A 27,439-nucleotide genomic window follows, 5' to 3' on the forward strand; every position below is an offset into this window, starting at 1 on the left:
GTGTATTCAGTGCAAATTTTACTCAAGATATCATTGTTTTAGCTAAGGTAAGATTTTAGACAAATTATGCTGACTCAGCATCAAAAAATGGAAATTTCATTTTTCTTTTAAGAAGTTAAAGTTTTAATAGAATTTCCTTATATAAAAAATAAAAAACAAGTTTTTAACCTTTATAAATAAAAAGTTAGATTTAGAGGGGGTGAGCCACCTTAATCCAGTAGATAGTTTTATAATTTCATTGACAGCATTGAGAACTTGGAATTTGGAGATTTTTCAAATCTACAGTTTAATACCCGTTTTTTCAGTTCTACTTCTTCTTCTTCCGTCAACATCGTTGTTTAAGCACTTCTTCGATGACGGCCATTTAAATGATCTTAAATTGTGCTTTGGAGACTTTTTACGAGCTCGTTTTACGGATAACTGAAATAATGGCATTTTCCAAAAATTTTTATTGCATAATTTTCTTTATATTTTTCTGAGTTATGATTAAAGCTTATTAATCATTATTTCTATAAATAAAAAAAATTAAAAAAGCCTAAATTTATTGTTATCAGTGGTAGCGCCATCAAGCAACCAAAAATATAAACAAAAAACAAAATATAATTTGGTTAGATAGAAATTGTATCTTTAACATTTTAAAATTTTCTTTAAATTTTAAATAAATGTTAATAAAAATGCATTTGTTCAAGAAAAAACTTAAATTTTACTATAAAAATGTTTTCTAAAAACATCTGAACTGGTAAATATTTTCCAGGAAGATGTAAACTAGGGTGTCCCAGAAACACACTTTTTTTTTTTTCCAGGATACCTCTCAAGTTTTTCCCATTCTCTGAAGTACCCTAAGGCTAAAAATAAACGGAAAAAAAAAAACCTTTGTCAAAAAGTGATATCTGTAAAATTTAAAAATTACGATTTTTTAGAAATAAATGTCCATTATTTCAATGTTTGATAAATTTGTAGTGAAATTTTTCTGATGTTATATTTTGTTTTTAATAAACTTAATGATGATCCCCTAGTTTAACAATATTATTATTAGTATTAGTGTGATTAAATGTCAATTTAAGTCGTCTGTGGTCAATTAAAAAGGAAAATTTAATTACGCGCGATTTGATCCTATGACACGTTTTAGAGATATGTACTACATACAAGTTTACTTTTGTTGTCATGCTACATAATGTATTTTACACATAGCTAAAAATTAAAAAAAGATTCAATGAATAATATAATTGTTTAATGAATGATTGAATGAATAGATAAAATAAAGTGTGTTATATAATTTAATATTTAATAGTAATTTCTAAAATGGACCGTCATCGTAAGAAAGACAAGAATAAAGGAGAAAAGAGGAAGATACAGACTAATCCCAGAAGGCTACTGTTTCTTCTCAAGTATCCTATCAACCAGCTGCCCACGAACCAGCTCCCCAGCATTGGAAATGTGCTCAGATATATACTCAGATATAATGTAATTTATACAGTTTATCAAATCTTCCAAGGCTTTAAAGTTTAAATCTACAAAACCTTTTGTAGCTTGTCCTCAAAGTTTTCCAGGCAAAGACCTTATCTGCAAGGGTAGATCTTGTAAAGATCCCAACCATAAATGTGTTACTTCTCTTGTAATGGATGTGTGGAACAAGGCTGGTTTTGGAGAACTCATCATTTCTGGAGCTGCTGTCAGGTAAAAAAATTAAGTAATTTTTAATTATGTAAATAAACAAATAAGTAAATCAAAAAATAAACAAATAAATAATCAAATACCAATACAAATAATAAAAAATAACCAATATTTATGTAATTTATAAACTTCTTTTATGTGTAATCAGGGATAAGATTCTGAAGCTCCACATTAAGTATTGCAAAATAATCCATCTGAGAGATCTAAACTGGGATTCGAGCATTGGTAGATTCACTAAGATACAGGAAGAGTTCATTAAGGAGAGCAGCAAACTCCTCGATATATCTGTGGGGAAATTTGAGGAGAAGATCCAATCAGATCGACTTCGTTCCCAGAAGGCCAAGGCAGAGGACATCCAGTTTTTTTTAGATCAAAAAGAAGATAGAAAAATGTATATAACTACAGAGGTAGACAAAGAATTTGAAAAAGCTGTTAAAAACAGACAGGATCGGTGGCAGAGAATGAAGAATATGAAGATTACAGAAGTGAAAAAAAGACAAAAAACAAGGGAACTAGTTCTAAGTGAACTTGAGGCTTCCTTTGAATCTGATGCTGGTTCTTCTGCATCCGAGTCAGAAGCTGTAATTTACACAGATGAAGATTCAGTCAATGAATTACTCCAAAACTCTGATTCTACAGTAAAAGGCAAGGTAAATAAAAGATTGTAATAAAATGTAAAGTTGGTTGTACAAATTTTGAGTAAACTTAATCAAACTGAATTCAATTAGATTAGAAATATCATAGCTGTTTATTATGTAGATAATGATAAGTATCAGTTCTGAGGATCTGGTGGATTGTACGTCTGAAGTATCTGCTCGATACAGGGTCGGGATTCGACCTCAAACCGCACTCATTGCAGCAATCTGCAATAAAGCAGGCGTGAATCTTGAGGATGTGCCCATCTCCAGAAGCTCTGTTCATCGAAAGAGATTCAAGAAGATTAAAGATCTAGGTAAGAGTAAATAGTAGAATATAAAATTATTGAAAATAATGAAGGTCAAGTAAAACTAGGATAAATAAAGATTAAATTATATAGGTGATAAAGTTATTTTAATTACTAGGAGACAAGATAAGACAAGATATAATGGAAACCTTGAAGGGAAAGAGGCTTGTCCTACATTTTGACGGCAAACAGATCAAAGAGATGGAGGAGAACCTGAACATAACTGTTACTGTTGAAAGGATTGCAATCAGTGTTACATCTCCTGATATTGAAGACACAAATGACATTCTCCTTGGAGTAGTTCAAGCTGAAAGCTCCAAGGGAATTGTAGAAGAGGTGGAGAATTGGATCAGCGGAGATGCCAGTCAGACATTTGATATATTTAAAAGGTTTTTGAAGTCGATTAAATGTGTCAATGACTGCGCTGAAAGGAATATCCGACTAATCCAGGACTTTGTTGGAGGCTACAGGTCGGACAACATGAAACAGAACCTCATGCTGGTTGCCAGAGACAACAGAAAGAAGCTGAAGAAGGACCTGACAAAAAAACAACTCAAAAAAATTTAATTTTTTAAACTGGAAATATATATTTTCAAGAGAGTTTCTAAAATACATAATTTTTTTCCAAAAAATTGCATTTTTTTTGAAAAATGAAATTTTACAGATATCACTTTTACTGGAACAAAAAATTTTTCTGTGGTATTTTTAGCCCATTTAGACCTTAGAGAATGGGAAAAGCTTGAGAGGTAATTTTTTTTTTTTTTTTGGGACACCCTAATGTAAACTTATCAGCTCGAAAATTCCGTTAAAAATGATTTTCGTGTTTATTTTGCACCAAATAATAGCATTGTTGAAATGTCATAATTATCTTTAAAATAACATTTTAAGTGCGATATCTACTAAAATTATAGGAAATTGGGCTATATTTAGTATTTTATTTGGCTTAGATATTTAAAAATAGTTTTTTATTAAAGGAATTTCAGAGCTTGAAGACATTAAGTTGAACGAAATTATGTTTTAAACGAATCCTTCTATTTTAAACTTTACGTAATTTAAGTTGGTACTAATTGTATTCAAACAAAGTTATATAGTGCATCATAGAAAATAATAATAATATGGTGGAATATAAAAAAGATAATTAACTATTAAATTTAAAATATTTTTAAAAAGAAAGCTACCTTTAATAGAAGCTTGAGAACATATATACTAAGTAAATCACATATGTTCTCATAAAGTCAGTACTGGGGCTGGGATAGAAAAATGAGCAAGCTTAAAAGCTAGGATACTAACAAAAGCACCAAAGTGGTCCAACTAATTTTTCTCCCTGGACGATGTTTCACAAAGTTATTTGAATTAGTTAAGAATAATCAAAATATCACATAGTAACAGTAGTCAATATCAACTATTTTAAGCTGTAATTTAAGCAAAATGTGTGAATATACATACAAATCTTTGTATAGTAGTTTCAAGTAGTTTGGTTGGGTAACAAAATTGTGCTGTCCTAAATACTACAATACTTAGCTACAGATCTTTATAGGATTTCTTTGTTACACACATGCACACACACACACACACACACACACACACACACACACACACACACACACACACACACACACACACACACACTTTATGCCTAGTGGTAATCATCAACCATGAAAACATTGAAATTTATAATTGATTTTAAATAAGAATATAATTTATGTATAATTTTATATAAATATATGTTATATTTATATAAATATATAATATACTGATGTTATATTTAGGTATACACATAAAGTTATGTTAACATAATGATTTTACGTTGGCTCAGATCATTTTTTCTTTCTCCCAAGAAATTTATTGGTTCAGATCAATTTGGAAATAAATACTTTGAGAATATAAAAGGTAGGTGCATAAATTTAGCAATTATTGTTGTTTTTTTAAATATATTTTTACATGTGGTTATTGTTTATTTTATTTTTATTTACTATCTTTAAAAGTAAGTAAATTGTGATACACAATCCTCCCTAATTTGGTTTATAGAATTTTTTACATAGTAAAGGATTGTTACTTGATTGTGAGAGGGTAGTAGAGCTGTTTAGGCAGATTCCATTTAATGAGAATTGAGAATGCTGTGCAGGAGCTCAAAATATACCTCTTAGAATTAATTTGTGAGTTGTCTTTGCATACAAGAAAAACTTCAATGCTTTATGAAAGAAAATAACAGCAAACTAAATAGGACTTTTTTTTTTTTATTTATTTTTTTTTTTATCTTGGAGCTCTTGATTACAAAATAAATAGTATTTAGTAATAACAAGAAAATGTCTTTATGGAATATTTATGTCCTCTAATTAAACTTTGGCTTCTTTCTCAAAAAGCAATGGTTTAAGTTGAAGCAGTGGAATTTTTGAGTCAAAAAAAATGTTTTTTTAACAAGGGAATTTAAATGATCAGTTGCAGAAGTTGGCCAATTAAGTTCTGCAAGAGATTCAGCAATTTATCTTCAGCTATTCTGAACTTTTTATCAATCAGAGATTATTTTTCATGTAAAATTTAGAAATAAATTGTTGACTAGGTTTTTCTGTAACTTTATTGAAATGGATCTTTGATTCAGAATGTCTTAAAAGATTAGTTGAGGCACTTTGTGGTCCAGAGTCCTTATTGGATATTTAGATTTTTAATATCATGGAGGAATAGAAACTCTGTTCTAGATTGATTGATCAATTTAGATAAATTGAGCAAATGAGAATAAGATCAGATGATTTATAACTAATTGGTAAGTAATGCTAGAACTTATTTGCTTTACAAAATAATTATTGCCCTTCTTTTTTTTAAACGAATTTTTATTTAATTCAAATTTTTATATGCCTATTATGTTTTGTTAAATAGTTAAAGTGTTACAAGATTTTTTTAAACACTGCTTGGTCTTTCACTATAACTTTGTTTTTTTTAAAGCTTCAGGTAAAAAAAATCGATTTTACGAAGCTAATTTAAAGCATGAAGATTATAAATCTGGTGTTGTCCCTCCAGAATGGGAAGGTGTTCAATTTTACTTTATAACAGTTTTTCATATTAATTTATGTCCATAATTTTTGTATTAAATTTTATGTTTCATTTTTTCAAAAATAAAAGGACTGACCTTATTCATATATTCAAATATGCTGCTTATTCACTGCTTATTCACTTATAATACAAGATAATTTTTAACTCACAGCCTGCATGTTAAAAAATAAGTAAAGTGAATAAAGCCGCATCCCTCTTTAACAATTTTTATTTTTGATTAAATTGAAAATCTTTTAGCAAATATAATTTTCTATTTTATTCACTGAACAATTTTTTAATTTGATTTGATTTATAAGCTTGGTTGAGTTGGAGATCTCATGATCCACCAAAAATTGAGGTACTAAGATGTTAAATTGATGTTAAATATTTATTTGTTAACTAAAATTCCTCAATACATACACATGTATATATTGTTAGGCTTAAATAAAATTCTAGAGATGGATGTTTTTGCTAAATGTTTATAAAAAATATTTTGCTTTAGGAGATAGAGAATCGAATTTCAAATACTATTCTTATTAAGAAAAGAGCAGCAATCAAAGCTGAAGAAGATGACAAGGTAAAAAGTGAATTTAGTATTTTCAATTTTTAATATAAGATCTTAGTATTAATATTACTTTCTAAATATTTGAATTTACAAACCTTGATATTACCTTATGAATTCAGACTTTTGAATTAAGACTTTTTTAAAGTTACTGTAAAACGCTTTTTTAAATGATTTAATGTCCAATTTACATTTTTCCAGTTCAAATTTGGTTTAAATCACTGAACTTTTGCTCATATCTTAGAGAACTTAATATCAATTTGGTGAATGAAATGGAGTTAAATCTACAAAACAAATAAATTAATTAATGCCATTTTAAAGTTAAAGCAGAAATCAAAAAATTTTTAAAAAATTTTTCATTTGAAAAAATTATAAACTAAAAAAAAATTATAAATATGATGCAGTTTATGATGTAAGTTCATCTAGAAGTTCTGAATTGTGAAACTGCTTTGAATTTTCTGAAAAACTATGATAATCAATTTGTAAGCTTTACAAATTTATTTGTCAAACTCCTGGCTCTAGCATTTTAAAGACATTTGAAAAGAAATCACACTGTAACTATAAAATACAATAATTTTGTAGTAGACTAATTGGTATTGATGAGTTGTTTTACTATTGCTAAGAGTAAGACTTAGTAAGCATTTCAATTTCAGGACTATGTAATCCCAAAAATTTAGCAAAGTATATGATGAGAATATTTCAGTCAGAAATAAAAAGGGGTTCCTTTATATCTTCTTTTATACCTCCTATTATCTTATATAAGGGGTTGAAAATCCTTTATATTCTGATATGATAATTAAGTTTACATGAAAGTCTTGTTTTTTTAAATAGAAATTTAAAAGTTGTTGAAGTTTTTATCAAAATCCAGATCCACATTTTGTAACTAAGCTTTGATTTTTAAAATGTTAAATTATTTTTAAAAAAATTTTAATTGGGTTCAAAAAGAGTTCGAACCTTTTTCTAATAATGTTCAAAGTGGAAGCCTCAATTTACATGCTGTAGTTAGTTTTTTTTTTTTTCTAAAAAGTTAAAAACGTAACTTATTCCAGTAGTTTAACTTTGTTAAAAGTGTTTCTTATTAAGCTCTGTAACGAATCGGATTTGAGTATGATCTAAAGTAATTGTTGCTGCAATAAGAATTTCATTCAAAACCTTATCATGCCTCAACAACAATTTTGTTAACTACACAATGTTTTGAAGTTTTTTATGGTAAAAAGTTTAAAACAAAACATTTATTAGAATTAACTTTCCATTTATATAGTTTAGTTTAAAGTATATAATATTTGTTAAAAATTTATAACTACCTTTTGAAGTATATTTGTAAGTATATTTATAAGTACATTTATAAGTACCTTTTGAAGTATATTTGTAAGTATATTTATAAGTACATTTATAAGTACCTTTTGAAGTATATTTGTAAGTATATTTATAAGTACATTTATAAGTACATTTATAAGTACATTTATAAGTGCATATTTATAAGTACATTTATAAGTGTATATTTATAAGTACATTTATAAGTATATTTATAAGTACATTTATAAGTGTATATTTATAAGTACATTTACAAGTACATTTATAAGTACATTTATAAGTACATTTATAATGACATTTATAAGTGTATATTTATAAGTACATTTATAAGTGTATATTTATAAGTACATTTATAAGTACATTTATTAGTACATTTATAAGTACATTTATAAGTGTATATTTATAAGTACATTTATAAGTGTATATTTATAAGTACATTTATAAGAATATTTATAAGTACATTTATAAGTATATTTGTAAGTATATTTATAAGTACATTTATAAGTACATTTATAAGTATATTTATAAATGTATCTACTATTTTTAGTGAATTAATTTCATGATACCTTTTTAAAAAAAGTTTTCAATTAAATGCCAGTTTTGAAAATTTGTGTGCTGAATTTTTTCTAGTTTTGTAACTTTTTCATGTTTTTTTTTATAGAACCAATTGAAAGCATTAGAAGGTGAATATACTAAGAATTTTTGAGTTTAAAAAGAAAAAGTTTTTTTTTTGATTTTCTTAATTTTTTTAAGTTTTTGTTTATCTTTTCTCATTTATCTTTGTGAATATCAAATAAGCTTTAATTTTTGATGAAATTGTTTCTGTTTTAAATTCTTTTTTTTTGCAATCTTAACTAGTTTTTTTTTATTATTAATTTGATACTTGGTTGTTGTGCAGTTTTATTTAATTAGACTTTATAAATAACTTCATTTTTTTCTTGTGTAGATGGGTTAATTGTTAAGGAGAAAGCAGTCAAGGAAACACAAAGTAGTTATCTTTATTATCCTGAATTTTTTAAAATCTCTTAATGATTTTAACAATTTGTTAAACAATCATTTACAATTGTGCACCTTAATCTAAAATATTCAGAGTATCATAAAATCCATGGTAACAAATAAATCCATGGTACAAAAATTTAGAAAAAAAAAAATAGTTGTGTATAAAAATGTTAAAAAAAAAAATTAAATAATAAAATAAAGTGTAAGAAAATAAATAAAAAATGATAATGATTATAAAAACTTATTGTTTTTTTTTTAATTTTTAAAAATTAAATATAGTTTGTTGCTGTTTACTTTCAGAATTTCAGGAAAAAGCTCTACCCAGCAAAAAATCTACAGAAATCCATTCATCAGTTGGCACTTCAAATACTTTTGAACCAGAAGCTTGGAAACCAGAGAAAAAATCCTAATTTTGGTTAAAAAAATATTTATTTTGCATAATCATTATTTTTGACTTGTGAATAAAGATTTGTATTAGACCTGGTTAGGCAGCATAATTTGGTTAATAATTTTTGTTTATCTAATTTTTTTCAATCTTTTACCTAAATTGGAACTGCCAATTTAGATAAAGAAAAACTGAAATATGAAACAGGTCAAAAGCAACCACAAAAAACTCCCAATATATTTTAACTTTATTGAGACTTTTCTGAGGTGCTGAATAAAAAAGTCACTCTAGATGTTAACAAAACTGCTTATTTGTTACAGTATTTATCAAAGAGGATAACTTTATATATTGCAGTAATATTGAGACTTTTTTGAATGAAGTGGGTGTGAAAAACCTCTCTCCAATCAATTGGAGACTTTTAATTGACAGTTCAAAATTAAGCTTGAAGTGAAATTGATCTGCACTCATTTCTACACAATAGAAATGAGTGTAGTTCAATTCAAACTGAAACTCAGGGAGTGTGAAAGAAACATGAAATTGCAAAATATGTTTTGAAATTTCATATTTATTTTTATTTCATGTTTATTTTATTTCATTTTTATTTTATTAATATTAAAATTTCATGATCAGCAGGAGTGGATCATAGATGTAGATTTGAAGATCATTGTTTTGTGTTTCTGTACACAAAATATCCATTTTACCTTTGTTTATAAGACACTAGAGTGAAATGTGAACACTGGGAGAAAGCAGTGAACACTGGAAGAAAGCAGTGAACACTGGAAGAAAGCAGTGAACACTGGAAGAAAGCAAATGAACACTGGAAGAAAGCAGTTTCTAATCAAAGGTCAACTGAATGTTGGAGAACAGAACATCATAAACAAACTATTAGTGGACAGAAATAGACTTATACTCTCACCACTTCTTATCAAGTTGGATCAAGTAAAGCAATTTTTATATGGCCTTGATAAATAATGGGTTGTTTTTACTAAATTCATTTCTAGAACTCTAAAGAAAAATGAATAGTGATATTTTTGATGGATCTCATAGAATGTTTAACAAGGAGATAAATCCCCATTTCTTCCCTTTTCCATCCCGAATTTCGTCCCGAATTTTTTAAAGATTTTTAAAGATTTTTCGTCCCGAATTTTTTAAAGATTTTCAAAAACTATATTTCCTGGCCTCTTCAACTAAAAACTTCAAAGAAGTGTTTTAATTATATCAATTGTTTCCTCTCTGTTTCAGCAAATGAAATCAGCATATGAACCGCATAAAATACAAAAAGGATCATTATCTTTCAAACATTTTCTTAGACAGTTTGCTAAAGTACTCATTATATTTAATATTGGAAATTTCAATAGTACAAAAATGACAGTTTATTGTAAACAATGAATTGGATTTTTAAAATCAGCACTACAAAATTACTCACTTATAAAAGTTTATGGGTCTATTTTTTTGGTCTGTCAAACTAATTTAAAAATATTTAAAAAGTTTCATCCTGAGGAGTATTGTACCAACACTCTTCAATTAACGCAAATAAATGGTCTTTGTTGGCTAGTTTTCACCAACTAATTTAATGATTGATGTGCTCTAAATATCTTCAATAAGGCTTAGATCTGGGCTCTGAGGGCCATTCAAGAAATTTGCTTTTTTGTGATTTAAAATAATCCTTGACAGATCAGGCACGATGATACTTTGGATCATTACCTTGTCATAAGATCCATTTGCGAATCATTTTTTCTTTTGCATGTGGCATAAGAAAAAATGACTTGCAAATGGATCTTATGACAAGGTAATGATATTCAATCTTATGACATACCATTTTTCTTGATGTCTAAATAAACTCTCTGGTCCTTAATATTTTCTATGTTTATGTTACTTTCATGGCTTATGGAGTTGTATTTGAAGAAGGTAGCTAAAAAGGTAATCCAATATTTCAGTCCAAAGTTTATAAAATATCTCAATTATTTTGTAAAGCATCTGAATGATAATTTTTTAGCATTTTAACTTTTTTTAGCTTCTATATTCATATGGGTCCATGTAAAAGTTCAACAAAAACTATCTTTGAGAGTCATCTTATAATTTCTTTGATGAAATTTGATGTACTTATGTTAAGTAGATATACTAAGGATTTTTTTACAAAAAAATCTTTTTAATCTTTCGAAGGCTTCAATAGTTATAACATGTCAAACAGAGTAAAAAATTAAAGCAAAACAAAACAGTATACTTTTGTAAAAGAATTTATTTGCTTCTTAAGATGTTCATAAAAAGTTCTCTAAAGGAACTTTTTATGTAGTCTTCATTACTTCACACTTAGTATTTAAGTATTGATAAAAACCTTTTAATGTGTTTTTAAAAAATCTTTAAAGCATGGAACAAATTGTTTAAACACTTCACCTTTTCTCAATAACTCAAGCTGACACAAGCTTGCATTTCATAGCAAGAAGCTTAATTTATTTGGGTTACAATTTATGAAGTAAGTTGATAAAGCATAGATAAGATAAATTCAGTTCTTATTCTAACCTGCTCATGTATCAGAAATGTAATTAATTGTTTTGCTTTTAAATGCAATTCTTCTTTTTATAGCAAATTATCTCTTGAACTATCTTTTATAGAATACTGGCATTGTGCTCAAGGTCATCTCAAAGCCATTTATATTCGTATATCTATAGATCTCTTAGATAGTATTTTTCTTGATTGGAAATTTTTTACAACACTAATTATTCCAGTGAATCTTATTTCAGTTTCAGCTTTAGATCTTAAAAATTTCAGCTTTAGATCTTGAAAATTTTTATGCAAAGTCAACAAATACAGTTACTTCATTAGGTTTAATTGTTGCTTTCAACTTTTTGAAGGACTATGTGATTAACCAATAAATGAATGTGAAGTAATCTTTTAAACCCATACCTGGGCATTTGCCCAGGTATGGGGTCAAAAGATTACTTCATGTTAGATGAGTTACTAAAACAAATATCACATTAAAGATTTGTCACATTTTATAAAATAGTGATAATGATAATAAACAGAAATAATAAATAATACAACAAATGCATACTTCTTTAAGTTTATCCTTTTAAATTGATTTATAAAAACCTTTTTTTTTAATTTTTTTTTTTAGAAAACAACAAACAACTTCCAAACAGTTTTGAGCTTTCTACCAGTTGCATACGTATTGATTGATAATTTTCTACCAGTTGCATTCTACTAAAATTTTACTCAAAAGTGGTTACTCTGAGTATTTTATTCAGTGACTGAAAGTCTAACATTGTCCAAGTGAAATGTCAAACCTGCAGAGCAATTGAGAATTTAGAAATATTGAGTTATAATTGTCGGAACTTCACATTTTGTAAAAATAGTTCTCAGATAAGTTTACAACTGCATATAAGTGTGTTGTTGTTTATTGTTGCAATGTTGTATTGTTGTTTACTGTTGTGTTGTTGTGTTGTTGTTTATTGTTGCAATGTGTGTTGTTGTTTATTGTTGTAATGTTGTGTTGTTGTTTATTGTTGCAATCTCTGTTATTGTTTATTGTTGTTATATGTGTTATAAAATGTGTTGTTATTTTGGTTTCTTGTTGTTACAACTCACTTGGTTGTTTCTATAAATAATGTATTGAATTGATTCTTGTAATTTTACTTGATATTTTATGAAAATAAACTCTTTATTTACCCTAAAACATGTTCAAATAAAGTTTATAGTTTTTTTAACTACTATACCAATTAATTTATCCTATATTACTTTTATAAAGCTAAAGATTATCAACAAGCCATCTATCAACATCAAGATAGTATTTTGGCAAAAATTTTTTTTTACAGTTATCTTCTAATTGAGAGAAAATAATTGTAAAAATAAATAAATTAAATAATGTAAATAAATGTTTTTTCTACTATTTCTGTTTGTCTGTTTGTTTTTACTATTAGGTATTATTATTGTTTTGTTTTGTTTTTTTTTTTAAAAAAAAAAAAGGTGTTTTAAAAACCAGCAAGTTTGCTTATTTTCAGATTTGCTGACTTTTTTAAAATATATTAATATTTTTATGCAGCAAGTATTTTATTGGATATTTATTTGTATTTTTCATCCATCTTATTTGGTTGGAGAAGGTATGGATGATAATAATAACACTAAAGCAACTTTTTCATTCCAAACCCCTATACAGTTTTCTGATGTAGCTCATCCAAACGAATTTCTCTCTTCATTGAAGTCAATGCGGAATCATGAAGATTTATGCGATGTTCACCTCTTAATAGGGTCCACTCGCATTGTTGCACATAAAGCTGTCCTTGCAGCAAGCAGTCCTTATTTTCGAGCGATGTTCACAGGTTTATTTTGCTACTTTTTTTATTATTTATTTTGTTCACAGATACTTTTTGTTCATAGACAGCTATTTTTAGTATCTTTTGTTGCATATTCAATTTCTTTTTATTTTATTTTTTTTTTAATTTTTAACCTTTAACAATTTTATTACCTGTTATCCTCTTCTCCAATTTGTTTGATGAATCAGACTTATTTCTAAGTCAGCTCATCAGTCTTAATCTTTTCACTGAGAGTTTGACAAGTAGATGAGTTACTTCCAATCTACTTCTTATCTATTTCTTATCACTTCTCATTTACTTCTCAACTGCTTCTAAATCTGTCAGTGAAATAGAATATTGGAAAATTTTGTATTTAAAGGAAGCTTAGCTGAGAGTCAATTGAAAGAGGTTGTGATTCACAATGAAGCAGAAAAGGTGTTCTCTCAAATAATTGATTACTTTTATACCTCAAAAATCCATATTAGTGAGAGCAATGTTGAAGCTCTCATGCAAGTTGCTGGTTTACTGCAACTCCCCAGACTGCAACAAGCATGCTGTGAAGTAATAAAAAGAAAAGTGACTGTCAATAATTGTCTAGGTATATATATTAAAAAAATTCTAACAAAAAGTTTTATTTATTAGCTATTTCTTTTAAAGTTGTGTCTTGTGGTGTTTCGTCAATTTAATTTTTTAATTCATTCTGCCTTCTTTAGGGCTCAATTATTACTGTATTATGCTTTTTCTAATAAATAAAATTTCCTAATATGTTATCTACTTAGTAACTTATTTACTTTTGTGTTTTTTTTCAAACAAGTCTAAAATAGTTTTGTCTTGTGGTGTTTTGTCAATTTAACTTTTTATTTCTTTCTGCCTCCTTTAGGGCTCAATTATCAAGTCCAAAATATATTTACTTTTATGTTGTATTTTTCCTTAAACAAGTCCAAAATTAGATCCCACCTAAATAAAGCCTGAAGTTATTTTTTAAGAATATTTTGTTTTTTTAAAGGCATATCAGCTTTTGCTGAATCTCATAACTGTCTGCAGCTGGCAGAGTGTGCTCATAACTTTGCCGTAAATCACTTTATTGAAGTTGTACAAGGAGATGAATTTATGAAAATAGATATAGCACACATGTGTAAACTCATTTCAGAAGATGGGCTCAGTGTTAATTCTGAGGAACGAGTTTTTGAAGTTGTGGTGGCATGGTTACAATATGATTATGAGAATAGAAAAGTAAGTTTGACATTTCAAACTTTCTGTGCTTTTTTCTTTCCGGATTATTACATTGATAATTGCAAAAGATTTTCATACTTTTTTAGCTTCTTTTTTAGCTATAATTCTTACTCTAACATTCTTTATTACATTTTCTTTGCAAATATGGTATTACAGAAGAACCTGTTTGTTTTTGTAACTGTGCTCAGAGTGCAGCTGTTAATTTATTACTGATTATTGGGTAGGGGAGAACCTTAATGAATGGGACGATTATTGAATGGGACAAACTCAGATTCTTATAGAAGCATCAATGTAAGGATTTTTAAATTCTTGTAACAGAGAGTGATAGAAACAAGAACTCAACTGACCGACTCATCCATCCTATTTCTCTATGACCGTAATGGCAATAGATGTTATTGTGTTTTCGAATGTAAAAAGTAATTTTTAAAAATGTTTTTTTTCTTCTGATTTTGCAGCGATTTTTGAAGTTATGGAAAATAAAATTCCATGCTTAAAGTCTCTAGTACTACAGTGAGTAAAACATTCAAGCTTAATTAATGGTGTTTTTGGTGTGACTAATCATTTTTGGATAAAGTGATGCACATATTGAATGGGACAAAATACTACCTATTGAATGAATTTAACAAAGTATTATTTACAGCTCAGTAGAAGGATGCTGCAGTCCCTTATTTTTATCCCCATAGGTAATGGGTATTATTTGCACACTTTTATACTGCAATATTTTACTTAAATAAAAATAACTAAATATAATATTCTAAAATGAGAAAGTTCTGCTTTGATTGAAATCTTATTAGAGTTAAAATGTTTAAAGTTAAAAATATTTTTTGTGTGGTCTTTATGCATGTATCTATATATTTAACTACAGTGTCCTCAATAAAAAATGGGACAGCATGATTTTTTTAAAAAAAGCAAAAAAAATTAAATTTTTGTGAAATATTTTTTAACTTTTTTTAAAATATGTCAAATAATTACTTCTATTACACAATATTTTTCATTAAAAACAAAAAAAAATCAATAAAACAGTTAGACTTATAACAAAACAACGGAATTAGTAAAAATCAACTAAAATAGGAAAATTCAACTTTTTTAAAAAAGAATGGTAAAATTGAGTATGTTTTCTAATTTTTTACATCTATGTTGTTTAACATAGAATGCTTTATGCAATTACATTTTCCCTTGATACAACTAAATAGAAATTAAATCAGTTTTAAGCATAATATTCATTTTTAATACTTGGTTGCATAACCTTTTGCATCAATAACCGCTTGGCATCTATGGGGCATGCTTTCAACTAGTTTTGTTAACAAGCTAACTTCCAGTGAGTTCCAACCTTTTAAAAGTGACAAAAATAATTCATCTTCATTACAAGGTTTTCTGTCTTTTAGTTTAGAATCTAATATAGACCACAGGTTCTCAATTGGATTAAGATCAGGTGATTGTGCCGGCCACTCAAAGGTAGGTATACCAGCCTTTTGTATATATCTTTTATTTTTTTTTGCTGTATGCTTTGGGTCATTGTCTTGCTGAAATATATAGTTTCCATCTGGAAATAGATGTGTTATACTAGGTTTTAATTGGTTAACTAAAATATAATGGTACTTATGTTGATCCATAATTCCTTCAACTCTGTACAAGTTTCCCACACCATGAGCAGCAAATGCACCCCAAACCATGATTTTTTTGTCATGCTTTACTGTGGCACGTGTGCACTCTGGATTATATGGTTCACCTTTTTTTTTCCAAATTCTTCCTCGATTACCATATTGTAGCACAAAAGGTGACACGTTTCCATTGATCTGAAGTCCAGCTTAAATAATCTTATGACACGTTTCCATTGATCTGAAGTCCAGCTTAAATAATCTCTACACCATTTTAATCTCTTAACACGATTTTTCTCGTTTATAAAAGGCTTTTTTGTTTGCCACCCTGAAGTAAACTCTTCACCTTTCTTTATTCTTGCAACAATTGTATTGTTACATAAGTGTTCAAGGTTTAAATTTTGTTTTATCTGACTCACTGATATCCTACGATTCTTCATCACTTCCCTAACAATCAATAGATCTTCTCTTTCTGTCGTTTATCGCTTTCTTCCTGACCCTGACTTTCTGCTAATTGAATTTTGAGAAATAAATCTGGACACAACTCTTTGAACTGTAGATTTACCACATCCAACTTGTTTGGAAATTTTACGCAAAGGCCAATCTGCATTGTGCATTTGAATTATTCTTCCTTTATCAAAGTCTGAAACGTGTTTTTTCCTAAGTTGGTAAATATGAATTTTAACTGATAAACAAATGATATAGTTCCAATTAAATACCAAAATACTATAAGTATGAATGTCTTATACCTATTTAATGATTGAATTTTTGTAATAGTAGAATCAAAAGCATTTAACTTTGCCATTGTTGCCATTTAATTATATTTTCTAATTATATAAAATTGTTAAAAAAATTAATTTAAATAAAATAATATAAACTTTTTTGAGTCAAAATGTCATTTTGAAAAGTTAAAAAGAACTTTACTTTGCAAAAAAACAATATAAAATTACATGTAACACTTTATAATGAGGAAAGCTTTAATCGGAAATATAAAATACAATGTTAAAGATACCCTTTTTTACCTGTTGTCAATTTGAGGGCCCACCTCCTTTTTTTTCAATTTCTTTTCATTTTAAATATTAAAATAGTGTAAATATATTAAGTATCTAACATTGAAAACCAAAAACTTTTAAACATTTAATGGTACAATCAACTTTACTTTATTATAAAAAATGCATACAATTTTTTCATTTATGTTAGATTTCTAACAATTCTGCAGTTTAGTTGAATTACAAAAGTTAAATCAATTATTTTTGTTTTTTTATTAAATAGTATAGTTCATTATTTGTTCTAATTTTATAATTAAGAAAAAAAACTTTAAAATAATTGATACAACAATGATTTTTATGACTTTTAACAAAAAAGTCATGCTGTCCCATTTTTTTTTGAGGACACTGTACATTTACAATTAATAAACTAATTTGAAAAATGATTGAAATAAATACGTTTTTTTTTAATTCTTTTATGTTTGTCCCATTCAATGAGACATATTTAATGAATGGGACAAATGTCATGCTCCAATAAAACTCTCTTTTTTCCAATAGCCAAATGCAAATCCAATTTTTTTGTTTTACTACATCATTGAGCAAGAGTCGGTGGTTATCAAGCATATTTAAATATATATATTAAACAAGTTTTTCTACGTTTAAAAAGCAATTTGAAAAACTGTCCCATTCATTGAGATTTTCCCCTATATATTTATAACTGGGTATATATTTATAACCGGTTATTTAAAGTTTAAACTTCAAAAGATTAAATCTGAAGTGTGATCAGTTTTTATATATTTAAGAGCAGATAAATATTTAAATCTAATCAGCAGATTAGCATTGTGTTGATTTGGATATAAACATTTTAACCTTTTGGGAAGTTCTTTCTTGGATACATTATGGGTATTATTTTTAGACAACTGATGTTATGAAATTTTGAAATGTTAAGTGTGAATAATTAATGTAGCTATTAGTTCTAGATCCATCAATAACTCATTGCAATATTTTTTCTGCTCAAAGAATATTTATAAGTGAAAACTTTTGCATGTAATGTTTTCAATTTGTAGTTTTTTTTTATGCTTGCAATAAAGAATCTTAGTTATGAAGTTTTATTGCTTTTAACTTCTTTTTCTTCTTTTTTTTCTCTTTTGTAGGAAATATTTTCCCTTTTGTTTAGCAATTTGCTGCAGAATTATTTTCTCATGTCAGATTTCCTCTACTATCTGCTGAATTCCTAATGGAGCGTGTTGCCAACGAAGATATTATCAGAGAAAATCGTGTTTGTTGGTAAAACAATATCTTTAATTTTAGTGTGCTATAATTTCTTTTATTTCTTTTATTTGTGATATTTTACAATACAAACTTTTGATATATATTTTTTTTCTTTGTTCCTTGTAACTTGTGCATTATAATTTTTTTGTCTATAAGTGCTCTATTGTATTTACCAAATCATTAATTTTCTATGCTATGCATAAAAGTAACATTTATGTAGACCTTTCTAAATATTTTACCATGTACTAATTTATTTAGAAAGGCTTTTATTTCAAAGTAAATTAGATTTAAGTATCAGAATTTTATTTTTACTTAAAAATAAAGTTTAAAAGTTCTACACAAAGTTTTCAATGTTAATTCCAGAGATCTGCCTAAAGATTCAATGTTTCCATTAGTTAAAAATACCCCATTCCATAGAATATATATGATCAAAGTGAGTGATAGCTGCTAGTTATTTTTTTCCTAGACAGTTCTGTTTTTTCTTTTTGCAATAGGAAGTGTAATATAAATAGGATGAATAATTTAAACGTAATATAACAATTATGAGTTTGTGAAATTGTTGTTTATTTGACTTTTAAGTGATTTACTCTTGGAAGCTACAAAGTTTCTTTTATTACCAAAACTGAAAACAATATCTGCTCGTATTCTTCCACGTAAATATGCTTCTTCACACCAAGTAATGTATGCTGTTGGAGGAATGAGTCGTAGAGAGGCTATGAAAACAGCCGAAAAATATGATCCAAAAGAAGGCAAATGGAAACCAATTGGTAAAATGATTCTACTAAAAATCATAGAATTACAATATTATCATAATTATGATTAACAAAATTTAAAGTATTATTTTGTTCATACTTTTCATGCAGGTGAAATGAGTATTTGTCGTTTTGGAGCTGACATCACCTCTGTTGGTGGTGCTTTATACATTTGTGGTGGTAGTGATGACACAAGTCGCTTAAACACTGCTGAGCGTTACGATCCACACAACAATGTTTGGATACCTTTACCTGAAATGTCATCAAACCGAAATGGTGTAGGGGTTACCATGTGCAGTGGGAAGATTTATGCAATTGGTGAAAAGATTTAGAAATACTTTTTTAAATAGTTGTTTAAATTTTACAGATTAAATAAACTCTTACAAAAATTTTAAAAGATAGGTAGTGGCAACCTGCAACATTAAAATAATGTACTTATCCTTAGTAACAAAGTTATACATAAAAGATTAGTTATTAGCATAAGTATAATGAATATTATCAGTTTATTTCATGATTTTATCTATTATCTTATCTTGTTTAATAGTTCATAGTTTTAAATGGTTTTTGTATATTTGATGGTTTTAAACTGTTTTTGTTTGTTTATTTAATATTTGATACACATTTTTCCATTTCCATTTGTATTGTAAACTCCTAAAGTATGTACTTTTTTAGGAGGTTTTAATGGTTCAACACCACTCAATACTGCAGAATGCTATGACACTAAAACTGGCAAATGGTCACCTATTGCTTCGATGAATCAAACAAGATTCTGGGTTGGCTGCTGTACTTGTTCTTTTTCTGAACAGGTAAAATCTTTATAACAAGGAGGTGGATATAAACAGATAATGAAAGCAAGTTTATTCAAAATGGTGCAACCATAGCTTCCTACTAAAACACTATTTACCTTGTTTTAAAATTTCTTTTCACAAAGAACTTCTGATATGTGTGTTTATTATTTCTCAATTTTTAAGTTCCAAAAATATTTCTAGAGATTTTAGAACAACACCATTAGCTTTTATAACATAAATTTATGTCACTTAAATTATAATAAGCTTATAAGAAAAAATATTTTTGATAAGAATAAATATAGTTTAAAGGATAAATATTTTCAATAACAGATATTGTTAATAAAAATAAAGATAGTTTATAAGGATAAATATTTTTAATAAGAATAAATATTGTTTGTAAGAAAAAAAAAATTTTATAAAGATAAATATTGTTCAACTTGATTGCTGCTTGCTTTTTTGATGTTAGAATTTGTGTTTAATTTTGGAATTTTATATCAAGATTTATGCAATTGGTGGGTCTGATGGCAACAATTTACGTTCATGTGAACGATATACAGTTGAGACAAATACTTGGTCAACTATTAGCTCAATGAGTGTGGCTAGGTATGATTTTTAAATAAAAAATTTTCAAATCATAAATTATTATATCATGTAATGCTTTTTGTTATGATAAAGTGTTAGTACAAATTAGCATTATTGTTATAGATTAAATTGGAATCATTTAAAATTGTTTTTACTACTTAGTTTCAGTATAGTTACAATTACTAGGTGTCTTTTTAAATTAAGTTTGGACAATACTGATAAAGTCATAGGTTTTTTAAAAAAAGCTGTTAGAGATAACAGGAGGTGCTATAAGCCCTCCCATTGAGTCTTAAATGTTTTTAATCACTATGAATGGATCTGTGTAATGTTCTTTGATAAATGCTATGATTGATAAGTTGATCATATCAATATGTTTTTTATTACAATTCTGTAATGGTAATTCTTTACCCATCAATCTTTATGGTTTGCTAGATTGTGACTGATGATTGTTGTTAAGTTGCTATTTTTTATTTTTTTTTTCATCAAGGTTTTGAAACATAAAGAATATTTTTGATCAAAGTTTTTCTTTTAAGATTTTTTTAAGGTTTTAAAAAGTAATTTAAACTTTAGCATTCTGTCAATTCATATTGTCATAATTATATTTCACTAAAATTATTGTCCTGCATCTGTCCTAGGAAACAAGTGACATGCGCCACGTTGAATCGGTATATTTATGCGATAGGTGGATGTGACAATGCCACTCGTTATCAAAGTGTTGAGCGTTATGACCCCTCCTCAGATCAGTGGCTAACTATTGCTCCATTAATATCTCCTCGCAGTGGTGCTGGTGCTGGTGTCTTAGATGGCTTTTTGTATGTTTGTGGGGGTTTTGATGGAGAAAAGCATTTAAATACAGTTGAAAAGTATTTAAAGTTTTTCAAAATTATAATTAGTATAGCTAATATGTAATACTTAATATTACTACTATAATATTATAAATTATTACTAATATAATACTTGTTAAAAATAAAATTTTTTATAATTCAATAATTGACTTACAATATATTTATAACATATTGTGATATATTTACTTATAATAATTTATTTATAATAATTATTAACTCAATTTAAAAATTTAATTTGATTTTTAAAACAGATATGATCCCTTAACTAACCACTGGCATGTTGGGCCATCAATGAATTGCGCACGCGATTGTGTTGCTGTTTGTGTTGCTTCACACAAAAAACCATATCAACGTAGGTCCACTGATGTTCACACGAGATCAGCATCGCCAGTCAATCTTTCTGGGCATAGCAATACCAACTGAAACCTTTACAAATATTTAAAGTGTTAATGAGTTTAGTACAAATATTTAAAGTATTAATGAGTTTAGTAAGATTTTAATATCTATAACAACTATTGCTCTTCAAAACCAATCCAAACCAAAATTAGGCTGATGTTGATGAGCTGATGTTGATGAGCTGATGTTGATGAGCTGATGTTGATGAGCTTACAAAATATTAATGATGAAATAGACAGTCGTTGTTGATCAAATGTGCATTCAGTGTTAATGAAAAGCACAGCTGGTAATCATAAAATGCACAACTTGTGGTTATGAAATGCACCAGTATGTATGAAATACTCAGCTGGTATATATGAAATGCACAGCTTTTGTTGATGGAAAGCATATTCAGTATTGATAAATGCACAGCCAGCATTACATAAATTCTCATTTTATAATTTGAAAGTTTTAGTTGAAAATTTTAAATTGAATGCATTAAAAACTAAAGTTTTAAAAATTTCTTTTGGATAGTTTGATATTGCTTATACTAAATAGTCTTTAAAATATTTCATTTTTGTGCACTCAGGTTATACGAAGTTTTTAAATTACTAATAGGTATTATCTTCTTCAAATATCTAATAACTTTAAAAAAATTTGTTTACATAAAATAAAAGTTTGTTGTTTCAAAAACTTGTAATATATGACAAAAGTATTTTAATAATAAACATTTCATTTGTAAAATAAGTTGTATGATATGTGTGTGTGTGTGTGTGTCATACAACTTATTTTACAAATGAAATGTTTATGTGTGTAAAAATATATATAATTTATATTAATAAATTATATAATTTATATTAATTTAATTTACTTTTTTTACATTAGATGAGATTATTTTGTAAGTAATTTTTTTGATAAAATTGTATGAAGATTTTTTTTTATTTTGCTGCAAGTAAATTTATTTTTGGCTTTTTTTCATTTTTCTGTATTTTTTATCACTAAATATGCAAATGTGTGACTTTAAATATTTTTTCTGTAAAATGATAAAAAATAGAATCAGGTTCATAAATATGAAAAAAATTTGGTTCTTCTCGTAAATCAGGGAATAAATCTGTTAAAATTTATATCTATTAAAATTTGATAAAATTAACTATAGTTACTTTAAATAATGTGGAAATTAATTTTAGTTTTCAAGTGTATTTTCATGTTTATAAAGTTTTTGTTATTTTTTTATACAATTATGTTTTATTTTACTTTTGTATTATATATTTATTTTATCACTTTTATGGAGTATATACTCTGAAGAGACTGATTTGTTTAAAAATACAAGTTAATATTAACACTTTCATATTGATTTTAAATATTAATATTATCATAATAGTATTTAATATTAATGCTATTATATTGATATTGAGTATCATAATGTTGTTAGTCTCCTTTATTTTGCAACGGCTCATGATCTTCATCCGTGCAATATTATGATAAGTAAATGAAGTGTAAAGTGAAGATAAGATTAAAACAGGTAACTATTTAAAAATTATTTTTAACTCGAAAAAATGAGTTTATTTTTTGTAGTTATTTCAAAAGAAATGTGGTAAAATTGTTTTGTATTCCGATTATGATACCCAGCTAAGTTTGTCTGATTATAAAAACCAAATATATTTGTCTGGTCATGATACCCAGATGACTTGGAATGAATGATCTCTCACTACAGGCCTCCTACTAACATTTATAATATAAAATATTTTAACTTGTATTATATTAGTATATTAACTAATATTTTTATTTAAATTGCTGGTATTTTTTATTAAAGGTTGAGTGCCCTGGCACCCTCCATCTGCGCACACGTCTACCAGTTTACATTTCTGTATGCTTGTTTGGACAAGTAAAGCGTAGTGATGATGTCTACCCCTCCTTTCCGATGACCTTTGGATCTAGTATATTGTTTCAACGGGTATTTACTTTTACAATGTTGGCACTCATTTTAATCTTTAGTGTAAAAGGCGGGGAAAATGTGACATGTTTTTTTTTTGAACTGCTGTTTCTTTTTTAGTTTTTTACGAATGCAAAGAATCCTGATCACGTAATGGAAATACTAGAAGGTATATGAATATTTCTTTCCTTTAAAGTTTAAATGTTCATGACTAGGGTTTTTTCTAAAAATTTTAATGCGAATTTGTTGTCGTAACTTAGATGAAACAATTACAATTGAGCTGAAACAATATACAAAAGACGGCAGAGGTTTGTCAAAATGTCATAATCTTATAAGTTCCACAACGATCCCATCTTGATGCGTTACTTTTTTATACATATTCTTTCAATGCACTAAGGCTGTCATTACACTACATTACGTTAGATTGTCAAACATTGGCACATGTGGAGGAGCCAGCGCGAAAGTTTTTGTTTCCGTCTAAAAGTTACGTTTCCAAAGATGATGGCTTGTTAAGAGAAGTACTATTGCACAAAACAGCTTTTTTGAGCGATTCCAAGGTGAAAAAATGTTAATCTTTAAAATTGTCTTTTCTAACGATGACTTTTGATATCGGCTAAATTTTTTTTTTTTTTTTTTACATTTCTTTTTCTATTTATTGCATCATTTAGTGCATCTCAAGTTAATTGTATCAATTATTTATTAAGCGCGTCACAAACTTAGCGATTTGCTAATAATCACAAACTTAATAATCACTCGTTCGTGATGCGACCGAATACTCGTTTAACTCGTTTTTGTTAAAATTATTTTGAAGTTCGTTTTGAAAAAGAAAGGGTTTTTTTTTTATACTGTTTTTTTAAACAAGTCTCTACTTCAACCCTTCCTTTCTAGATTCTCGACCCGAAGCTTATTTTTTCATCGAGCACAACGTTCGAAGATCCAGCGTTTGAGGTTACTCCTAAATCAACGAAGCATCGCGTGAGTGACGAACATTTTTTTCAACATTTATTCGGTTTTTTTAAATTTTTAAATTTCATGGACTTGGTTTGCACTTTATAATGATAGTCTTCAAATTATTTAGAAAGACATCTTGGTTCCAGCCCGCGATCAATTGGGAAACCAAGACGTTTCTTATCAAACACCAAATGCAAAAGAATTCCGTAATCCTTTCTTCAAATGTTATTCAAATCCAGAATATAAATCAAACTATTTAAGAGAAGAGTTGCGTCGTTCCACTGAATTCAATTTAGAGCATCCTGGAAACAAAAAGCCATCTCGTCATTGTATTTGCGAGTGCCCCTGTTTAAAAGAAAATAGTTTTTCGCAGAAAACCTGGTTGAACTTACTAAAAATGAATTCAAAAGAAAGAAATCACTTTGTAAAGCCATTTCGAACCGGGAAAGCTCCAGAAACATTAATTTCTGCACGCCAATTTAAGACTCCAGAAAAAAAAGAGAAACATAAACAAGGTTAGCACTTAAGCTCTTTAAAATTGATATTGCATGAATTAATTGAAGACCAGAGGAGTAAAACGGTACATTTTTAAATTTTTAAAATTTTCTCTGCCTAATGAGCACTTAAAGTTTGTTCTGAATCAAGTTTTAAGTAAAAAAATATATCCACGAGAAAGCTTTTTTAAAAATAATCAATGGAAGAACAGTTTTTTACTTAGTGCTCTTTAATATAAATCTCTAGATCTGATGATGTAGGTCTGATGTTTTAAATTTATGAAAAATTGAACTGATCACGCAATTAGCAACATTTTAACATTTGAATATAGTTAGAATATGTGTTGAAACTTGCACAATTCTAAGTTCGGGACTGTTACATATTTGAAAATGTATTCTATTTTCATTTAAATTTCTTGCAGCTTTATGCGGATATTGCTCGGTGCCGTCGAAAAAGTGCACTCTTTGTAATGCATATAAAACTGTTTATGGTTCAGATAACTTTCTACTTCATCGCTTCAAGAATTACGAAAATACTTTGGGAAATACTCAAAAATGCAAAGCTGAAAATGATCATTCTCGCCCCCAGACCCCGAGGATTTTTCAGCCTAACAGCTACGATAGTTTTCCAGAAGGTAAATATCGTAATAAGAACGCCAAAGTAAATTTCAGCCCTGTTCAGACTACTTACTCTTACGCTACCTTATTCGACTCTTCAAGTGATGAAGATCCGATCAGGGTTGTAAACAAGACACGCAGTAAATACTTTTCCCGAAGTTATGACAAAGGATACGACCCAGGAATAACAGCATCTTATTTAGATGCAAAACACTTTGATAAAAAACGTTCATCGAGAAGAAATCAAGAGGGACCTTTAGGTGCTTACGACCCATTTACAGACACTTCCGCTATACGAAATCGTATTAAAGAATTAATGCAGAAAAATAAGTCAGTTCTTGTAAGTTTATGTTGTTTCAATAACCTTTTTTTAGGTTTGATTTTGTTGAACATGCTCTCGTTTAAAAAATTTTGATTAATATTTAGGAATACGGGTTATCGTCGTCGGCATCATCCTGTTCGTCTTTTTCGTCATCATCACCCACAAGCTTAGATGATGAGTGGAATGACGAAGAGTAAGTTTTTAACTTTATTAATTGTAACTCGTGAAATAGCTTTTGTATTAACGTCATGACGTAATATCTTTTAGTTCTTCAAATGAAAAACCTACTAAAAGGTACATTTAGTAATATTTCATCAATATAAATTTTTTAAATGTTTCATTTACATGATTTTTTTGAATATTTCATCTGCATAAATTTTTTAAGTTAACATTTATGTTTCAGCGTTGTAAAACCGTGTCAAAATTCTAGATGGTATCATCAGAAAGAGCTGATTGATGGTACACACCGAGAAAATTTTGATGCAAGTTTAAATGCCATTTATCAAGACCTCTATAAAAAAACTCTAGCAATTTAGTTTTACAGATATCGAAGTTTTAGTCACCGATTACAGCCACATCTGCATGTTCGATTTTTACACTCTTCGAATTTTCAAAAAATTGTATAATTTATATTGTTCAAAAGTATATAAATTGTAAATATCTGTAAGTTCCTATTTCTTTTTTCCTCTAGGCTTACGCATGAATATTTATGCAATAGAAAAACGAAATTGGTACACTTTTGTTTCACGTCGGATATCATCTCGATAACATTTGTCGGATATAAACTCGGATAACATTTGTCATTCAAGTTGAATTGTTTGAATTTCATTGTGTACTAAAACTCATCGGGAAAAAGGAATCCCTCAAGTTTTCATAGTTTTACGTAGAAAAGCTATTAGAATTTGTGGGATATGATTTTTGATGGTGTACATAATTAAATTTTTTTTTTTTTAGCTAACCAGAGTTAGGAATGAAGCATGTCAGAATAAACGACAATTATTGAGCGAATTCCTAACATGTTTCTCAAAATTACGAATTACAAAAATGTATTGGGGTTTTTAAAGAATTTTGTTAATCAATTAGAAAAGTTTTAGAAACAGCATCATTTTGATTGACAACACAGATATACAACACAGATGTACATTCTTATTACCTAGTTTTTTTTTTAAAAAAAAAACGCTTTGCAATCTCTGGACTCGGGTGATTTAAGGCATGTCTCGCTTTTATGAGTGTTCGGTTGCGCCACTAAACATTTCTTTTGAGCATAATTTTTTTGGCAAACAATTCGCTAAAATGAACGTTACCAGGCAAAAGCTGTTAAAAATTTAAATACTAATTTTTTACGACGTTATGGGAAATGACGGGTTTTGTCTTTTATGAAAAAGAAGAATATCTTTAAAAATAAACAAAATGATCTCTATGCACATCTTTTCCAGTAATGTTCAGTCCAGTACACTTCGATAATTGTTATTATCCACTTGTACAATTAGTGATTTG

The 27,439-nt window shown here is 27.6% G+C and overlaps 6 protein-coding genes and 1 pseudogene across 13 annotated transcripts in view; 6 read left to right on the plus strand and 1 right to left on the minus strand.

The window, feature by feature from the left end:
- LOC149894636 (NADH dehydrogenase [ubiquinone] 1 alpha subcomplex assembly factor 2-like) overlaps positions 1 to 12,591 on the plus strand; it is a 24,886-nt gene extending 12,295 nt beyond the window's left edge. The window contains exons 2-10 of one of the 4 annotated variants that reach the window (XR_016453418.1): positions 4,387 to 4,507; positions 5,558 to 5,641; positions 5,962 to 6,002; positions 6,147 to 6,221; positions 8,182 to 8,203; positions 8,467 to 8,508; positions 8,820 to 8,934; positions 9,538 to 9,843; positions 12,020 to 12,591. Coding sequence is in view for 1 of the 4 variants with exons in the window: in XM_090090689.1 (XP_089946815.1) it covers positions 4,414 to 4,507; positions 5,558 to 5,641; positions 5,962 to 6,002; positions 6,147 to 6,221; positions 8,182 to 8,203; positions 8,467 to 8,508; positions 8,820 to 8,929 (468 nt within the window). In the remaining 3 variants the exon portion in view is untranslated. Of the gene's footprint in view, positions 1 to 4,386; positions 4,508 to 5,557; positions 5,642 to 5,961; positions 6,003 to 6,146; positions 6,222 to 8,181; positions 8,204 to 8,466; positions 8,509 to 8,819; positions 9,844 to 11,487; positions 11,549 to 12,019 lie in introns of all 4 variants that reach the window. The other 3 variants (XR_016453422.1, XR_016453416.1, XM_090090689.1) reach the window with 3 other exon arrangements.
- LOC145192415 (zinc finger FYVE domain-containing protein 9-like) overlaps positions 1 to 27,439 on the plus strand; it is a 220,750-nt gene that overhangs the window by 12,295 nt on the left and 181,016 nt on the right. The window lies entirely within an intron of this gene.
- The window catches only part of LOC145192126 (5'-AMP-activated protein kinase catalytic subunit alpha-2-like), a 68,089-nt gene that overhangs the window by 12,295 nt on the left and 28,355 nt on the right, over positions 1 to 27,439 (plus strand). The window lies entirely within an intron of this gene.
- On the plus strand, positions 1,483 to 3,360 carry LOC149894639 (uncharacterized). The gene is made up of 4 exons (XM_090098772.1): positions 1,483 to 1,677; positions 1,823 to 2,324; positions 2,434 to 2,626; positions 2,736 to 3,360. Exons 1-4 carry the CDS (start codon positions 1,619 to 1,621, stop codon positions 3,182 to 3,184), a joined length of 1,203 nt encoding a protein of 400 aa, XP_089954898.1. The 5' UTR covers positions 1,483 to 1,618; the 3' UTR covers positions 3,185 to 3,360.
- Positions 12,020 to 21,828, plus strand: LOC145192622 (kelch-like protein 20). 2 transcript variants are annotated; one of them, XM_090090472.1, is made up of 11 exons: positions 12,020 to 12,767; positions 13,058 to 13,220; positions 13,573 to 13,791; positions 14,200 to 14,426; positions 18,188 to 18,297; positions 18,862 to 19,049; positions 19,146 to 19,352; positions 19,707 to 19,840; positions 20,322 to 20,425; positions 21,040 to 21,267; positions 21,501 to 21,828. In XM_090090472.1, exons 2-11 carry the CDS (start codon positions 13,106 to 13,108, stop codon positions 21,670 to 21,672), a joined length of 1,704 nt encoding a protein of 567 aa, XP_089946598.1. In that variant the 5' UTR covers positions 12,020 to 12,767; positions 13,058 to 13,105; the 3' UTR covers positions 21,673 to 21,828. The 2 variants fall into 2 exon arrangements, with proteins under 2 accessions (XP_089946598.1, XP_089946593.1); XM_090090467.1 differs by lacking the exon at positions 12,020 to 12,767 and having other exon boundaries at positions 12,876 to 13,220.
- LOC149894640 (uncharacterized) lies at positions 16,117 to 16,944 on the minus strand (annotated as a pseudogene).
- On the plus strand, positions 22,939 to 26,609 carry LOC145192387 (uncharacterized). Of its 2 annotated transcripts, XM_080069635.2 has the most exons (11): positions 22,939 to 23,146; positions 23,438 to 23,578; positions 23,678 to 23,726; positions 23,818 to 23,865; positions 23,981 to 24,114; positions 24,446 to 24,532; positions 24,636 to 25,023; positions 25,425 to 25,960; positions 26,047 to 26,135; positions 26,210 to 26,236; positions 26,346 to 26,609. In XM_080069635.2, exons 1-11 carry the CDS (start codon positions 23,114 to 23,116, stop codon positions 26,476 to 26,478), a joined length of 1,665 nt encoding a protein of 554 aa, XP_079925761.2. In that variant the 5' UTR covers positions 22,939 to 23,113; the 3' UTR covers positions 26,479 to 26,609. The 2 variants fall into 2 exon arrangements, with proteins under 2 accessions (XP_079925761.2, XP_079925762.2); XM_080069636.2 differs by lacking the exon at positions 26,210 to 26,236.

This window comes from Hydra viridissima, unplaced genomic scaffold (genome assembly GCF_058129835.1).
Source record: "Hydra viridissima isolate aposymbiotic clone 2 unplaced genomic scaffold, HvirCarnegie_v1 scaffold_1, whole genome shotgun sequence".
Lineage (NCBI taxonomy): Eukaryota > Metazoa > Cnidaria > Hydrozoa > Anthoathecata > Hydridae > Hydra > Hydra viridissima.

Bases quoted from the DNA above. Each gene is read 5' to 3' on its own strand.
- LOC149894639 (XM_090098772.1), top strand. From the start codon at position 1,619: ATGGATGTGTGGAACAAGGCTGGTTTTGGAGAACTCATCATTTCTGGA. The intron at 2,325-2,433 runs GTAAATAAAAGA...TTTATTATGTAG, and splicing joins ATTCTACAGTAAAAGGCAAG to ATAATGATAAGTATCAGTTC. The intron at 2,627-2,735 runs GTAAGAGTAAAT...TTTAATTACTAG, and splicing joins CAAGAAGATTAAAGATCTAG to GAGACAAGATAAGACAAGAT.
- LOC145192622 (XM_090090467.1), top strand. From the start codon at position 12,938: ATGCAGCAAGTATTTTATTGGATATTTATTTGTATTTTTCATCCATCT. The intron at 14,427-18,187 runs GTAAGTTTGACA...CCTTTTGTTTAG, and splicing joins ATGATTATGAGAATAGAAAA to CAATTTGCTGCAGAATTATT. The intron at 19,050-19,145 runs GTAAAATGATTC...CTTTTCATGCAG, and splicing joins AGGCAAATGGAAACCAATTG to GTGAAATGAGTATTTGTCGT.
- LOC145192387 (XM_080069635.2), top strand. From the start codon at position 23,114: ATGAAGTGTAAAGTGAAGATAAGATTAAAACAG. The intron at 23,147-23,437 runs GTAACTATTTAA...TTTTTATTAAAG, and splicing joins TGAAGATAAGATTAAAACAG to GTTGAGTGCCCTGGCACCCT. The intron at 25,961-26,046 runs GTAAGTTTATGT...ATTAATATTTAG, and splicing joins AGAAAAATAAGTCAGTTCTT to GAATACGGGTTATCGTCGTC.